Source organism: Mustela nivalis (assembly GCF_964662115.1).
Source record: "Mustela nivalis genome assembly, chromosome: 13".
NCBI classification, from domain to species: domain Eukaryota; kingdom Metazoa; phylum Chordata; class Mammalia; order Carnivora; family Mustelidae; genus Mustela; species Mustela nivalis.
In genome coordinates this window covers 59260647-59279096 of record NC_139032.1, presented here as the reverse complement: position 1 = coordinate 59279096, position 18450 = coordinate 59260647, and the positions used below count along the sequence as shown (strand labels likewise).

Sequence of the window (18450 nt, the reverse complement as noted above, 5' to 3'; positions counted from 1 at the left end):
CTGTTTAACTCTGGTAACCACAGCTGTGACTTAGTTAACGATCTCAATAAATCCTACTTAAATCAGAGACAGGAAAAAATTATGCAAATGAATTCTTATCTGTTTTTCTGCCCAAGGCATATTTGATAACAGATAAAACATCTCCAAATAGTCTCTACTTAATAGTCAGGAAGCCATTTGAGGTTTTGTTTGGATCAAAATCAAATACAAAGAAGAGGAGAAGCCTGCTATATTCACAAATGATTTTATTTCAAAAAGAAATTACACATTTAAAAGGAGACATAGTTAAGAGCTTACATTCACATATGGAAGTGAATCTAGGAAAGTCAACAGTTATTAATATACAAGGCCACATGATTAAAAAAGACAGTAATAGATAATGACAGATGCGCACGCCTTAGATTCATTGGCAAAATATCTTTTGTTTAAGAACAAAAAGATACTGGTCCTTAACACAGCTCTTGAGAAACAAGTCTGTAGTTCCAAAGAACTTTAAAGATAAAACCAGTCATACCAGTCTCCACATAGGCTGTATCACACCCATATTCATCCAGCAGAGGGGGGAACCAGCCAGCAATTATACCTTGCAGCTAAACAGTATGTCTTCCACTAATCTCTTGTAAACCCAGGCATCACCCTTAAGCCGCTGCCTTCTGATACCCACCACATCGGGTTTTTGAAGCTGGCACACTTCTAGTTCAAACTGCATTGTCACTTTACCAAAATCTGACTGTGTTTGACACTTCAGTGTATAGCTACAAAAAACAAGATAAGAAATCAGTTAGTAGGAACACCATGAATATTCTGTAGAATATAAGAGATTTCTAAGCCTCCAGGAGGCCAGTGGGGAAAATGAACCATTATTTCACATTAAGCAATCTATTACTGCTTACACTTTCCAAATGATTTAGCTATACCTTAGTCATGGAGCATGACTGGTGTTTTCCCAGAAGCTGAACTAGGATCTTAGGAAAGATGAAAGGCTTTATCAGAATTTTCCCTTGTCCAAAGAAAAGCCCTTCTTTTGGAGCCGCCCATGCCATTCATGCTCAAGAGATCTTCTGGTTTTCTTTATGTATCTCTTTCAACAGTGTAAGCTGTGAGCATTAGGCCATTTCCACAATGTTCACAACAAAGGAAAGTGCAGGGAAGATTAAGAGTTTTTTGTGTGTGTGCACCTCATCAGAAAATTCTGTCTTTGATATAAATAAAGCTGAAGCTACCAACCTGTCAGAAGGGCAAATGTTTTTGAGGTTTTTCTAATAGTAATAAGAGGTTAGGATGGTTACACTTTATGGCAGAGTTATAGCAGCCCATGGAGACGGTATATTCCCATGGTTGAAACACATGGTGAATGTACTAGAACTGCAACATAACAGCTCTGATGATGGAAGGGTCCAGTCCAAATGAAGCCTTAAACATGTCTTAAGAAATAGGTATGTTCCAGCAAAGTTAGATAAATTGAATTCATGTGAATTTTTAAATTTGTTTACATATTTTAGTTTGTCTTACTAATCTCCAATAAATAATTAGCAATAGGATCTATTTTAAATTTCAGTTCCCTAAACATTTAGGGGCAGATGATTAGGCAGGGTTCCACAGAAGTGTGGAGAAATTACTTGTATCTGTTATGAGGTTTCACAAAATATCATCCTTTTTCTGACTAATTTGGATCTATGTTTGGGGTCTTGATCTCTTAAAAATGAGCAGTCATTATCAGAAATGCCAAAAGGAGTACCCTATAGTTAAGGTTCCTTATGGGAACATGAAGTGGAGAGTAATTCAGTCCATGGAAGAGAAAAACCAATTCTTCTGGTTTGGTAAAAGATCATAATGGAATACAGTCGAGATTAGTAACATCACACCACTAAAAAACAGCTTTCATTGCTCTGCTTTTTCACAAAGTAGTTTAAAACAAACAGAAAAGTTAAAAAGGAAAAAAAGGATCAAAGTGGAGACTTTGCAGTTGATCAGGAAGTCAGAAGAATAAATTATTGGTTAACAGCTAGTTGGTGATCGAAAAGAGAGATCATATGCTGAAGGAAAGATTATTGAAAGCTTTCTGATATAGATTTGGCTAGAGGTTCTGGAACCATTGATACAGCCCAAGCATGAAGCAAGAGTGAGTTATGTTTGTTCTGATCATACCTAAAGAAGAAAGCAAGGGTTCAGGTAAGAAATGCTTGCCAACATTTACAGATAATGAAAAATAAAATTATTTTGCAAAAGATTGTTTCTTAAAATCTTACTCTGCATTGAATATTCTAGTTAAATATTTTGTTACATCTATTAGTGGCTCTTTTTATCTGCCTCAATAATGAAATTTTAGAGACATAACTGGAAATGCTTAGAAATATGAACACCGGGGCGCCTGGGTGGCTCAGTGGTTAAAGCCTCTGCCTTCGGCTCAGGTCATGATCCCAGGGTCCTGGGATCGAGCCTCACATCAGGCTCTCTGCTTGGCAGGGAGCCTGCCTCCTCCTCTCTCTCTCTCTGCCTACTTGTGATCTGTCTGTCAAATAAATAAAAATCTTTACAAAAAAAAAAAAAAAAAAAAAGAAAGAAATATGAACACCTTAGATAATGAGAAGAGGTCTGGCCATTCAGACCATGAGATCACAGCCATGGAGGCTTTGCTGGCAGCTCACTCAACAGTGGAAGAGAGTTCAGGTGAAATAATTTAATAAAGTGCTAAAAACCCAGTCCTGTCCAACAGCAAGCCATAAAGGAAAGGGTTCCATATAAATCCCTAATTGGTTTGAGGTGTCTCTAAATTTAGATTGCAGTTTATAAATATTATTAAAAAGCAGAACACCAGTGGAAAATAGAGGACTGAAAAGAAAACTGGAAGAAGTTCAGATTTTTCCTACTTTGAAAAGTCTATTCCTATTCTGAAGGGTCCTATTTTGAAAGTGGTGACAATATGGCACTAGCTCATATAACACCGAGACTAAATTATGAACAATGACACTAGCATAAAAGCTTTTTTGATGAAAACGAGGTGGGAGAAATATTTTTTAAAAAAGAGAAGAGAAGAATCAATAGACGTCTTCTCAAAGTTCAATAGACAGCAAGCAATAAATGCAACAACCTCTAAGAGTGCTACTTACCCCTTTTGTACAAAGTCAACGTGCTTCTTTGGAAGAATAGACATTATTTCATTCAAGAGTTGATCTGGATTCACTAATCGGGTTGTAGTCACATTATAGTGAAGCTTAAAAAAGAAAAACAAGGAGTAAGAAGTAAATCTTTACATCAACACAAAGACCATCCTGCCTAACTGAGAGATCCCAAACTCATTTATAGTACCAGTTCAAAGGGAAACATTCCAGAGAAATACAGAAACAATTTACAACCAACTCTTGGTAATAAGCTAAAGTAAGATGGCACTGAAGAGCTTGGAGAAATCATGTTCACTTCTAACTACATCCATATCATCCTTTTTAACCTTTCATCCTCCTCTCCTACCAATCATTTTAAAGAAATGCTTAAATAATAATTAACATGTCTATTTGAACTTCACTTGTTTCTCTCTTCCCATGCTATGCTAGAGATAGTAACAGTCCTAAAATGTAAACTGTCAGAAATGAAACAAATGCCCTAGGAAACGTTGTTTGAATATACAGTTGACCCTTGAACAACACAGGGGTTAGGGACACTGACCCCCTACAAAGTAAAAAATCGACATATAACTTTAGACTCCCCCAAAACTTAATAGCATTTTGTTGACCGAAAGCCTTACAGATATGTAGTAGTCAATTAACACATATTCTGTATATGTTTTTTTGTTGTTGTTGTTATTTTGTTTTTGTTTTCTAGAGAGAGAAAGAGCATGTGAGCAGGGGCTTGGGGGGAGAAGGGCAGAGGGAGAGAGAGAGAGAATCCCTGGCAGGGCAGCATGAAGCCTGACACTGGGCTTGATCTTACAACCCTGAGATCATGACCTGAGCCAAAATCAAGAGTTGGACACTTAACCAATTGAGCCACGCAGGCACCCCTATATATATATTATATATACTATACCCTTATGATAAAGCAATCTAGAGAAATGAAAATGTTATTAAGAAAATACTAAGGAGAGAAAATATTTTTACAGTACTGTACTGTATTTATCAATACTGTAAGTTTACATTGTTTACAAGATGAATCATCTGTTAGAAACCTACATCAATAGTCTTACATGACACAAAACACTATAGATATTACATGTATTACTGAAACTAGATATCAAAAATGAAAAGATAATGTGAAAAAGAAAGTTGTATTTATTTACAGGTGTTGTGATTCACGCAGTGAGAACAAGGAAGCGGCAACTGGATTGCTTCGTGATAACCTAGTGTAATCAACATGATCGCTTCACAGTAGCTTAGCCTATACACTAATAAACAAATGATTATAAAATTTTTATGGGATACAGTAATACAGTCATACTCATAATACAGTATTAGAAACATTTTTTTTTAAAAACCACTTGCTGGTAATGATAGGCTGAGACGCAGTTTCTCCAATCACAAGAGAAGCATACTGTACAGTAACATAATTCTTTGAAAGCAAAGTTATAGAACAGTAAGAAAACTAACACATTACTAATTTTATAGTAAATACCACTCACCTTATGTCTACGTAAAGACAGACAATCCACTTCTGTGGGTCCTGCACACAATGTTCTATACAATGAATACTTAGGCAAATGATGATGACACAAAAATGTCTCATATGATTCTTGTACTGCTATGAGATACTCACACAAAGACACACATACGCATAGATAAGTTTACTAACTGTATGGCATGATGATGGTTTACCGTTCATTAAGTGAAAATGGATCAGCATAAAAGCCTTCATCCTCATCTTCATGTTGAGCAGGCTGAGAAGGAGGAGGAAGAGGAAGGGTTGGTCTTGCTGTCTCAGGGGTGGCAGAGGTGGAAGACGTAGAAGGAGAGGCAGGAGGGGCAGGCACACTTGGTGAAACTTTATGGAAGTACATCGTAATTTCTGTCTGACTTCATGCTTTTTCTTTTTCTTTTTTTTTAAGATTTTATTTATTTACTTGAGAGAGAGACAGTGAGAGAGAGCATGAACAAAGAGAAGGTCAGAGAGAGAAGCAGACTCCCCATGGAGCTGGGAGCCCGATGCGGGACTCGATCCTGGGACTCCAGGACCATGACCTGAACCGAAGGCAGTCGTCCAACCAACTGAGCCACCCAGGCGTCCCTGACTTCATGCTTTTTCATTTCATTGAAAATGTTTCTGTACGGTGCCAATCCTCCTTCTGCTGTTTGCTTTAGTTTCGGTGCTCATATCATAAAAGGATCCATGTCATAAAAGGAATCAAAAGCAGTCCTGAATAATGGAAACCTTTCAGCCAGACTGTCTAATGTCAATGTGCTTTCTGGTACTGCTTCTTCTATGTCTTCTTCCTCATTATCTGTCACTGTTTCAGAAGCACTTATCTCCATCAATTCATCTTCTGCTCATTCTTCGGGTGTGGCGTCTATTGGTTCTTGAATTTCTCCAAGACCCGTATCTTGAAACCCTCCCACACACACCTTTTTTTTTTTCTTTCTTTCTTTCTTTTTTCTTTTTTTTTTTTTTTTTTTGCCATATCTATGAACTCCTTCATGATTTTCTTGCTTGGCTCTGTCATAAATCCTGTGAAGTCATGCACAACATGTGGACAGTTTTCTCCAACAGAAATTCGTCATTTCCGGCTTGATGGCTTTCATGACTTTTTCTGTTACAACAATGGCATCTTCAATGATGTAATCCTTCTAGACTTTGAATGACATTCTCTTCCATAACACTGACAATCCTTTCCAGAGAGTTCTGGGTGTAATGAGCCTTAAAGGTCCTTATGACCCCCTTTTCTTGAGGCTGAATTAGAGACATTGTGTTTGGGGACAAGCAGACCACTTTGACACTTCAGTGTTGAACTCAGGGGGTTCTGGGTGACCCAGCAGCTTTGCCCAATATCAAAAGAACTTTAATAGGTAATCCTTTATGGGCAAGGTACTTCTTGACTTCAGGGACAAAGCACTGATAGAATCAATCCAGAAAAAGTGTTCTCATCTAGACCTTCTTGTACAAACAAAAGACTGGCAGCTGGTGGGCACGTTTTCCCTTCAAGACTTGGGAGCTAGCAGCTATATAAACAAGGGCAGTGCTAGTCATAACCCCGACTGTACTGCATGAAACAACAGAGTTAGACCATCCCTCCCTGCCTTAAATGTTGGTGCTCCTTCTCCTTTTTTACTAATAAATGTCTTCTGTGGCACTGTCCCCACCCCCAGAATAGAGTATTTTTGTCTGCATTAAAAACTTGTTCAAAAATAAAAACAAAAACAAAAAAACAACCTGTTCAGGAAGAAATCCTTTTTCCTCAATGATTTTCTTAATGGCATCTGGGAACCAGTATCTACTGCCTCTTGGTCAGAAGCTGTTTTTCCTGTGACCTTGAACTTTTTTAAACCAAACCTCTTTCTAAAATTATCAAACCATCCTTTGCTAGCATTAAATTCTCCAACTTTAGATACTTCACCTTCCTTTTGCTTTAAGTTCTCATAACATGACTTCATCTTTTCTCAAATCATATTAAAGTTTATAGGTACGCCTTTTCATCTGCCTTTCAATCCTGCACCCACATAAAAGCTTCATTTTTAACATGAGATTTTAAAAAACAGCATTTTGCAAAAAGTGCAAGGTTTTTGTGCCTGTTGGCATAACTGCAGCAAGGCTTCACAAATCCCTACCATTTTTTTTAAACAATGGTCCTTTTACTGAATTTATTTATCTTGAAATGGTGGGTGGCCATAGCTACAGACCCCAATCTATGGTATATATCAAGCAATTCAACTTTTTCTTGTAATGTCATGACTTTTCTGTGCTTCTTGGGGGTACTTCCAGCATCACTAGTAGCACTTCCTATGGGGCCCCTAGCATTATTCAAGGTCTAAGGCATTGCCCTAAAATGATGAAAGAATATGCAGGAACAGCCAGCGATCATTTTTTACTGTAATACGCAATTTACTGAAGAGACGAACTGTTCACATGGAAATGATTAGCATCACACAGTGTTTTTCATGGGATTTTATTTAACTTTATCTTTTCTTTTTTTTTTTTTTTTTTAATTATTATTATTTATCTGAGAGAGAGCACAAGCAGGGTGAGAGGTGAGAGGCAGAGGACAATCAGACTCCACCTGAGCAGGGAGCCCAATGCGGGGCTCAATCCCAGGACCCCGAGATCATGACCGAAGCTGAAATCAAGAGATGGACATTTAACCCACTGAGCCACCCAGGCACCCCACATCACACAGCATTTTTAAGCAGATACTTGCTACATAAGCTCACCACAAGAGCAACAGAAGGTAGCTATAAAATATTATAGTAGTACGACATGTATTACAGCTGATTTTATGCAGTTATGATTTAATACTGCACCTTTAAGTTTGTTCACATTTCTCTCAACTGTGAATGGTGCCATACACAGTATGTATGTGTGCATAAATTTTGATAAATTTTAACTTTTTATAATATATGTTTATATCTTGTGTTTTTAAATAAAATAGACTAATATCCACATATATCTTGTGCATTCATGACATAACTGTTTCTTAATTTTTTTGATATTTCTAGGCTATGTGGTTTCTGAGTTTTTCCAAATTGTTGCAAATCCCCCCCCAAATCTGCCCAATATATTTGTTGAAAAAAATATACATATAAGTGACTCACACAGTTCAAACCCATGTTGTTCAAAGGGTCAACTATAGTTTTATTTTAGTATTTACATATTTGTTCTAATCTGATTTGGAAAAACATAATTAGCAAAAACTAATAATATATAGTTTCTTTAAAAATAAATTCAAGGGGGGCGCGTGGGTGGCTCAGTGGGTTAAGCCGCTGCCTTCGGCTCAGGTCATGATCTCAGGGTCCTGGGATCGAGTCCCGCATCAGGCTCTCTGCTCAGCAGGGAGCCTGCTTCCTCCTCTCTCTCTCTGCCTGCCTCTCTGCCTACTTGTGATCTCTCTCTGTCAAATAAATAAATAAAATCTTTAAAAAAAAAAATAAATAAATAAATAAATTCAAGGGGTGCCTGAGTGGCTTAGTCGGTTGAGCATCTACTCTTGATTTTGGCTCAGGTCATGCTCTTATGCGCTCAGCGGGGAATTTGCTTGAAAATTCTCCCTTTTCTCTCTCCCTGTGCTTCCCAAATTCGCACACACGTTCTCTCCTTACAATAAATAAATCTTTAAAAAACAATAAAAAAAATAAACTCAAGTTTTTAAAAAGTTAGCCATCTTAATTGTGGTATTAATTTCACAGGTGTTTATATTATATAATGCCAAAGTATATTAATCATGCATTTATTTTTTATAAATTTTTTTTAAAGATTTTATTTATTTATTTGACAGACAGATCACAAGTAGGCAGAGAAACAGGCAGAGAGAGCAGAAAGCAGGCTCCCGGCTGAACAGAGAGCCTGATGCGGGGCTCCATCCCAGGACCCTGAGATCATGACCTGAGCTGAAGGCAGAGGCCTTAACCCACTGAGCCAATTAGGTGCCCCAAATCATGCATTTTTAGTAAGTACAGTTTACTTATGTCAATTATACCTCTGTAAATTTGGGTTTTCTTTTAAAGAGCCAATATAAAGAAAATGCCAGATAAATAACAGGGCAGATGATATGCCACTATGAAGGTGAGTTAAATGACCGGAGTTTAGGAACCCAGCTTCAGGTTATGAAAGCTAATGCAGGACCTTTTGTCTGCTGGGTTCCCATCCAGGGCTATTTCGCCAAACTAAATTGGCTTTGTCAAGAAAATAAGCAGAACACTTTCAAATCACAATTTTAGTGATACCTTTTGTAAAATAAAGAATTAACCCTAATTCGTTTAAGTTTCAGATTTTTACAGATGGCTTCCTACAAGAGGGCTTAACTACATGATTTGCTATCTTAACAATGTAAGGTGTTCTTTGTACCAACCTTTTAAATTTTCTGTAAATTTATAATCTTTTAATATAAGAAGTAGGGAGGGGAAAAAAATGAAACTAATTTCCTAAAGCAAGCTCTGCAGTTCTGCAAAACTTAAAGCATTATAAAGGGTTAAAGATCCAAAGTAAGGTCAAGTTTCCAATGTTAGGGGTGTGCTAATTAGGGCTGTGTTTCTGCTCCATTGGGGTTAAAATGTTCAACATGGATAGAAACAATGCTACTCAACACTGGAACACCTGATAAAATAGAACATTTCATGTGCATCTCACAGAGACAGCTTTGTTTACACATCCCAGCTCTGTGAAGTTGCTGGGGTAGAGATGATCTCCAATTTTTACAAATAAGAAAACTGAAGCAGTCAAGGATAAAATGGCTTATCCAACCTACACAGTACAAAGCTAAGGCTAGAACTCAGGTCTTCTCATTCCCAAACTATATCTTGGAAGTATTAGAGAATACCTGGAAAGTCAACTAACACAGCAGTTCTTATTGGAAAATGCATTCAGGTTCCAAACAATTTACACAGGTGAACACTTTCAGCATATTATCCATCAGTATCTGAAAACCACTTGGTCTCTCAATAATGTATATGATTGGGCATGTTTCCTTAATTTCATCTGTTTTTCAGGGAAATGACACTATGGTTTTCTTAATCCCAATGTCAGGATTTAAAATATTTCAGAACTGTCTCCATCTAGAGAAATCTTAGAACAAAAGGACAAACTATACTTAAGGAACAGAGATGTGCAAAACTTCTCGGTGCATTTTACAAGTTCAACAAGGCAACAAATATTAATGGAGAAGTCCTATCTTCTTCCACTTTAAAACAGGACATAAACGAATATTCTCCCCTGAAGCACACTTCTGCCCAACAGCTCTTCATTTTCCTTCCCCAAACCTGTCCAGATTTGCCCCAAAGAGTCTCAGTGCAAAAACTAAACAGACCCACTCCCCAAACCATAGGGAACATTGCCATCTTCTCTCCCCTCCTTCACGCCCCACACGTCTTGGAACACGTTTTTACCACAGCACAGAACGCCATCCCTGGCTGGCTTCACTGTCACTCTATGAGATCCTCAGTGACATGGGCTGTATCTTTTCATACCTTTACCTCTTACTTCCCCCCAAAAAATATGTTATTCATTAGATGTCTGAAGGAATGCTGAGAGAATCCAAGAGAGTAAAGAAGTATTTTATATCCAAAATAACTTCTTTTTCCTTTCTTTTACCAGTTGAACATATTATCCACACCACTGACACATTAAGCCTTTTAAGGAATAACAGGACTATCAAATAAGGTCTAAACCTCTTGGGCCTGTGTGGACCTCTCGGCCTACCTTCCCAGTCTGCTGCTATTTTCTTCACATACAACACACTCAAAGTTCAAATTCACTTCCTATGCATTCAAATACTTTGTGAGGGACTACAAAGGTATCCATGTGTCAGGGAATTTCCCACATGCCAGAGATATGACAATTAAGCTCTAGTCCCCATCCTCGAGGCAGCTCTCAATTCCTCATATATGCCCTGTGTTTCCCCACCTCCATGTTGCCTCTGTGATTAACTGCTGAGTATTTTAACTACAGTGATTTGCTCCTTGAAAGGAGCAAGTATATATAATTAACCTCTGCATTCTCAAAGCCCATTGCATCAAAATGCATGAAAAAATAAAAAATCCAGTTAGCAGTCAGCTTCAGAAAACCATATTAAAGAATTCCAGTCCACTTACCTTTAGTCTTCTTGGCCCACCTTTGGCAGAGCCCTTCCTTTTGCTCCTGGTAAGCACAGTGATAACCCTATCCAATCCCCTTTCAAGGCTCCCAAACACTTTGGTTCCTTTTCTCTTTGGAGTATCCTCTACATGTGCTTGGTTGAGATCCAGTTCCACTGAGCGACATCTTAAGAATAAAAAACCATGAGTAAAGCTGGGCTTCCTGGCAGCTGGGGCCCTCACAGCCCACTCGAGCATGCTCACTCTCCAGGAAGCACAAAAGGCATCCCCCACTGGAAATGCAGTCACACTCCTCCCCTCGGCCAACTGCCACTTGACAAAACTATTTCTCCCCTAGCTTTTTTTTAAAAGTCAATATACAGAAAAGTTGAGTGAATAGTACAGCAAACACACATATATACTCTTATATTCAAAAGTTGTTAGTTAGTATTTTGCCACATTTGCTTTCTCTACATATATACATAAATAAATATATTAAATGTATGTGCATCTTTGCTGACCAATCTGAAAGTAACCTGCCTGAAGATATCCTGAGACTTCACCCTGAAACACTTCAGCACACATAGCCAATGAATAAGGACCTCTTCTACATAAACAAAATACCAACAGGACATCAAAAAATTAATAATAATGCTATATTACTATCTAATATCTAGTTCATGGTCTAAATTTCCCCAATTGTCCTCAAAATGGATGTGGCTTAAAAAAATAGCTATAAAAGACAAGGAAGGGTCATGAATGCTGCAGAGCTGTCCCCACAAGAGGAATGAGTTTTCTCTGAATCATCCATTGGTATCTTTACTATCTGAGAAACTGCTGTCAGTGGATGTCTATATACGGCAGAAGCGTATGAAGAGAGGGGCCTCAGAAAAGTACCACCTGGCTGGGGCCAGGGCCAAGGCCACTGTCTTCCCAGCCTGCCATATGGTGAAGTGCTAGTCTTACTCCTGAGGAGTTTCAGAATTCCACCCTTGTCTTCCATGAGGAAGGCAGCAGCAACAGCTCCAGGAATGGCCACAGACCACTGTCATTCAGCTAGATATTTCCATAGTCTCCAGCATAATTTATACAATGGTTTGTTACCTTAATCAGGTTTATCATACATGAAAAAAAGAATCTAGTTACATATACTGAAGATTAAAGAATCTAAAGAACAGAACACTTACCGCCTCTCAGGGCTAATGACACCTGTCATTAACTTCTCTATTCCTGCTGAATCTGCTGGTGTTTTAATTGGGGTTTCTTTTGGGCACTGGTGTCTGGCTATTAGAAAAACAAGAAACACAAACCATGTGCAGGTGACATATTATGGTTTCAAAACTTCTTTCAATAACACATACATCACTGATTCAGTGATTCAGAAATACTATAAACACTCAGCCAGAGCTATTAAGTTTCTAATTATTTAAAGAAATGTTTCCATGTGATTTATAACAAAAACAATATCATTTTGCTTTGCACGTGTGGCTCCTCTTTTCCTTCTTTGCAAAACTGAGGCCATGCTTAAAATTATACTATAAATATTATATGATAAATTTAAATAGATCATATACACAAAGATTTTATGGCTACTGATTTTCCCATCTATAAATAAGTCAATCTGTATTTATACAAGGATCCAATTTATGTTTTTAAGTGAAACAGTAGAGATTTAATTCAATTCCTAGTCCTACTCAACTCCTGTTAGGCAAAGAAAACAGTCTTATGAAGTCTTGACAAAGTTATTAAACAGCTGTGAGCTTTGGTTATTTTTATATTCCTATTAGAGAATTTTGTGTTTGATTCTACAAGGGTGTTTGTAACCAGCTTGTGACAAATTCGCACTAATAAATTCGGCTACCAGTGATTAGTTAAGTTTTTGTTCATGATCTAAAACTTACATACACTTTAGAAGTAATAACACTTTATAATAAGTATAAGATATCGAGTTTTTAAAAAGACATTAGAGGTTTTGTTTATGACTATTCAGCACTGTTTTTCACTGGTTCCACAAGAATAAGAAAATAAGATCACTCATGGGTATCTCTGAAAAGAGTTTTCATCTTTGTACACAAAGAGTATTTACTACTATACACAGTTACTCTTTGACAAATTGTCACTAAGTGGATTGTACAAAATTCAGTAAAGTGATTACTGCTAATATCAGAAATGACTCAGAGTCAAAGTCAAATGCAAAGCACTAATGTAAGCTATCAATCGGGGCTTTAGCCACTAGCTTCTGTAGGTGGCTCTTATGTTTAAAGAAAAATAACCAGGGCTACGTGGGTGGCTCAGTGGGTTAAGTGTTTACCTTGAGCATGGGTCATGATCCCAGGGTCCTGGGATCAAGCCCCACACCCTGCTCTCTGCTCAGTGGGGAGTCTGCTTCTCCCTCTGTCCTTCCCCCTGTTCATGCTCTCACTCTCTTGAATAATTAAAATATTTAAAAATAAAATAAAGAAAAATGGCCAATAATTCATTTTGACAGATAATTTTTCACACAGGGATAAGATAGACAAACTGATGACACTTTAACACTAAAAATTCCAAACTATGCATATGTCAATACCTTCAGAATTACACAAATAGTTAAAAAACACAGGGGCACCTAGGTGGCTCAGTTGGTTGGGCAGCCGACTTGATTTTGGCTTAGGTCATGATTTAGGGGTCCTGGAATTGAGCCCCATGATGGACTCCGTGCTCAGCAGAAAATCCATTGAGGATTCTCTCCCTTCCTCTGCCCTTCCCCCAACACATTCACACACATGCATGCGTACTCTCTCTTAATAAAATAAACAAGTAAATCTTAAAAACAATAAAAACTAAATTAAAACACACACACTGGGGCACCTGGGTGGCTCAGTGGGTTAAAGCCTCTACCTTCTGCTCAGGTCATGATCCTAGGGTCCTGGGATCGAGCCCCACATCGGGCTCTCTGCTCAGCAGGGAGCCTGCTTCCCTTCCTCTCTCTCTGCCTGCCTCTCTGCCTACTTGTGATCTCTGTCTGTCAAATAAATAAATAAAATCTTAAAACACACACACACACACACACACACACACACACACACAGTTACAGAAGGGATTGTAAACATCAAAGTCTTAAAAAAAAAAAAAAAGAAAAAAAAAGCCCTCAGTGAGCTAAAGTCCATTTTATCTCCTTACCCAACTCCCTGATTCACAAAGAATGTTGTAGCTATATTATTAACAAATACCAAGAGAAACAACCCCCATTAAGAAAAAATGCAACAGGGGCGCCTGGGTGGCTCAGTGGGTTAAAGCCTCTGCCTTCGGTTCAGGTCATGGTCCCAGGGTCCTGGGATCGAGCCCAGCATCGGGCTCTCTGCTTGGCGGGGAGCCTGCTTCTTCCTCTCTCTCTGCCTGCCTCTCTGCCTACTTGTGATCTCTCTCTCTCTCTCTCTCTCTATCAAATAAATAAATAAATAAATAAATCTTTTAAAAACAAGAAAAAATGCAACAGATGCTCCTACTAAGGTCCCACTATATCCAGATGTTATCTCACTAAACCCTCATAATAACCCCAAGCAGCCACAAAAGGTTATCATAACAAACCAGCCTCACAATTCTGGGGAAAGTATTGTTTGAGTTGATGAATGAGAAAATGCCATTAACATAATAATAGAACTTACAGTAAATATTCTGACAGAATATTATACTATCTTTATAAGAAATAGAGCTCTGGAGCTGTCTCTCAGCCCCACTAGTAAACTGAAAGCACAATGGCGGGATGTGATTTAGCAGCAGTTCTCATGGCAGTGTTTCAGAATTTGGGTTCGTGAGGCTCTTAACATAAAACAAGAGTAGATCAGGGGCTCCCAGGTGGCTCAGTAAGTTAAGCCTCTGACTCTTGATTTCACCCCAGGTCATGTTCTCAGGGTCATGAGATCAAACCCCACCCTCTGCTTGAAATTTTCTCTCTCCTTCTCCCTCTGCCTCTCCCCACTCACACATGTACTCACTTTCTCTCTCTCTCTCTTTAAAAAAAAAAAAAAAAAAAAAAAGAGTATGTCACAATTGCTGGAAAAAAGGCCAAAAATGTTTAGGGGTCATTTTAAAAAGTGACATAGACGTGGTAAATAAAACCTCTCAGGCTTTAATTTATTTATTCCTTCATTCATCAGATATGGTTCTACCATATACCAGGAATTGGGCACCTACTATGTACCAGACAATAAACATGGCCCCTACTACATACTATACCATGCTTCAATGGACATGGCAGACAGAATTCTACTCTTATGACACTTACGGTCTTACCCATATGAGACCCGGTACTAGGAAACTGCGCTCAGTTCTAAGCACTGTGTCTTAAGAGGTACATTAACAAAATAGAATGTGCTCAAATGAAGCCAGCAAGAAAACACTGAGGTGTCATAAAGGAAACAGCTTACATAATTGGTGATGACTGAGCTGACGAGGAAACCAAGGGCAATGAGAAAGTTGTAATATCGGGACACAGATCTAGATACCTAGAAGGACATCACAGGTCTCTCCTGTCTGCTGGGATAGGGGCACGAACAGGATCAGATACCAGAACTGGAGATCCACATGAGTAAGAAGGGCTCAGCAGAGACTTTAGCTTTAGCCATGATAAGTGGGGGCAAAGGAGAAAGCAAAGTCTAAACCTGGATATATAACCTTGGGCAAATCACTCCTCTGAGTCTCAGGTTCTTTGGCTGTGAAAAATGCAGGTGGATGAGATGAGCTCCAACTTGCCTTTTGGCTTTGATATTCTATGATGCTATAATTCAACTCCATATAAGTGAAAAAGAAAAAAAAAATCACTTAAGAAAAATTAGAAGTTGACTAAAATGCTTTCATTTCAACCAATGCAAATAACGTACGATAGAAAAGCAAAAATTCCTGAGAGCAATGCTAGTCATTTCTGACCTGTTACAGGTTTATTTAGATGGTAAGCAGAATGGAATTTAAAGTATTGTACCACTGATTAGTCCACATACAAATACCTTTTGAGGGTGTAGTGCTATGATTTGGTGTGGAGAGTATTTCTCTGTTATACTGGTTCTTATTAACTGGAGTCTTCGGCTCAGGAAATACAAAGCAGTCATCATCCTTTACAGCAGACTTAGGCGTAGGTACATTCTCTTTGTTCTTTAACTTATTGGCAGATGCTCTGCATAATACTGGAGTTAATGATTTAGATTCCAGACCATTTGATTCTGTCCAATGCTTGGCAAACTGGAAAAAAAAAGTTCCTGGATAAAGCACACTGATGAAGAAGAAAAGTCAATTTCTCTACAACATGCCTTAATCATTTGCAAATTACCTTACACCATTTTTATTAAAATGAAATACTCTCAAAAGGACATTATTGGCAATATCAGGAAATTTGAAAATGTAATATTCAGTTCTCTTCAGTACATGTAGATCACTTTAGTCTGTTCTATTGACGGATCATTTCAACATGTTTCAGGTCAAATGTTAAATCAAACATACCCAGATCTAGGCAATACTGAGAGAGGCCACAAATAAATCCCTAAGAATTGTTTCCCATGCCTAGATTGCCATGGTCTGTCTCTAACACGTATCAAAAAATAAAAGTTTAGTCAATGATTAGAGCAGAAAAACCATGTGAAAATACTCTAACAGAAATGTTGGATACAAAATACTTTTTAATCCTTCTGAATTTATGGTTGAGCTTGCCACAAAAGTAAGGAAAATCCTCAGAGGGCAAACTAAAAAGAGGAGCATGAATCCAGAGAAGTAATCAAGGCTGAAACTAAATGTCCACTGCTCTAAGGGTAACTACCTACTATGTCAGATAAATGACAGAATGGGTTTTAACAGGCATGGAAGCCTTAGACCTAGAACTAAAGCTCTCAAGAAAAACCAAAAGGGGCTGTAACTAAAATGAAAGGGAGAATTAAATATAATTCTGCCCTGGAAAGGAGTTTCATGCAAAAATGTGTTTGTCCTGGCCTTGACTCTGGGTTTATGTAAAGCAAAAGTCTCCTTTATTTATTTTTTTTTTAAAGATTTTATTTATTTATTTATTTGTCTGGGGCTGGGGAGCACAAGCAGGCAGAGAGGCAGGCAGAGGCAGAAAGAGCAGGCTCCCCACTGAGCAAAGAGCCCAATGTGGGACTCAATCCCAGGACCCTGAGATCATGACCTTCAAAGCTGAAGGCAGCAGCTTAACCGACTGAGCCCCCCAGGCATCCCCAAAAGTCTCCTTTAATAATCTGTAATTTCGCATAGGTTTGGGAACCGAATTCATACTACCTGCATGGTCCTACCTGCATTCAAGGAAAATATAATACCTAGTTCTTAAACCATTCCAGAGAATTAAAAAGGAAAGGAACACATTCCAATTCATTTTAGAAAACTAATATAATCATAATACCCAAATCAGATAAGATTAATACAGAATGGGATGGAAGGCAAGAAAAAGAGAAAAAAAGCCTTTCACTCATTATTTGACATTGTTCTATATTGTTTGAATGTTTTGCAGGATGAATATATCCATATATTACTTCTGTAATAATAAAATTAAAATTTTCAGAAGAAAAAAGTTATAAGCCAATTTCATTTAAGAACATAGAAGCAAAAATTCTAAACAAATTTTAGCAAACTAAACCCAGCAATGTATTAAAAAAATAGTAAACTGGGCTTATATAAAGAATACAAGACTGGTTTAACATCAAAAGTATTGATGGGGCACCTGGGTGGCTCAGTGGGTTAAAGCCTCTGCCTTCGGCTCAGGTTGTGGTCTCGGGGTCCTGGGATCAAGCCCCACATCGGGCTCTCTGCTCGGCGAGGAGCCTGCTTCCTCCTCTCTCCCTGCCAGCCTCTCTGACTACTTGTGATCTCTATCAAATAAATAAAATCTTTAAAAAAAATTTTTTTTAAGTATTCATATAACATGTAACATACTCCATTAATGAAAGGAACAAAAACAGATGATTATCTTAGTAAGTAAAGTTTACCTAATTTGTTTACTGCAACAGAGATTCATGGTTTTTAAACTAACCTTAGCAAAATGGGACTAAAATGAAGAACATGTCTTAACCTGATAAGTAAGAGGCGAGGGAGGTGCAGTGAAGAGAGGAAGAATGACAAGGACGGGGAGAAAGACAGTGAGGGAGAGGGGGAGGGGGAAGGTAAAAGAGGGAGAGAGAGAGAAAGAAAGAACAAACATAGTTAATGATAAAAGCAACATTATTTATTTGTTTGTTTGTTTTTATGATTGGGAAGAACACAGACTGTCTACTATATTGCTAGACCTACTAAGTATAGTAATAAAAGAGAGGATATTAAAGGCATAAGAATTAGAAAGGAAGAAACAAAATTGCCATACACAGATGATATACTTTTCTACACAGAACACTCAAAAAATATACAGACAGGGGAGGCTGGGTGGCTCAGATGGTTAAGCCTCCGACTCCTGGTTTTGGCTCAAATTTGTGATCTCAAGTTTGTGAGATCAAGCCTTGCACTGGGCTCCCCACTCAGCATAGAGTCTGTTCAAGATTCTCTCCTGCTGCCCCTTCCCCAAATTCTACCCCCAGCTCACACACTCACTCTCTCTCAAAAAATCAAACAACACATTACAAGAATTTAAGAGTTTAGGAAAGTTGTTGAATATAAGATCAATACATAAAAATCAATTTCATATCCCTACACCAGTAATAGAAAATATGATTTTAAAACACCTACCATCCCAACAGCAGGAAAAAAAAAAAGAGTACTTAGGAATAAATCTAATAAA

The 18450-nt window shown here is 38.0% G+C and overlaps 1 protein-coding gene across 1 annotated transcript in view; it reads right to left on the bottom strand.

Annotated features, from left to right (window-relative positions):
* Positions 1-228: 228 nt before the first annotated feature.
* Positions 229-18450, bottom strand: part of MELK (maternal embryonic leucine zipper kinase) — an 89172-nt gene continuing 70950 nt past the window's right edge. The window contains exons 14-18 of the mRNA XM_082694869.1: positions 15689-15920; positions 11891-11987; positions 10722-10890; positions 3111-3214; positions 229-755 (exon numbers count right to left, since the gene is read on the bottom strand). Of these exons, the coding sequence (XP_082550995.1) occupies positions 578-755; positions 3111-3214; positions 10722-10890; positions 11891-11987; positions 15689-15920 (780 nt within the window). The 3' untranslated portion in view covers positions 229-577. The remainder of the gene's footprint in view (positions 756-3110; positions 3215-10721; positions 10891-11890; positions 11988-15688; positions 15921-18450) is intronic.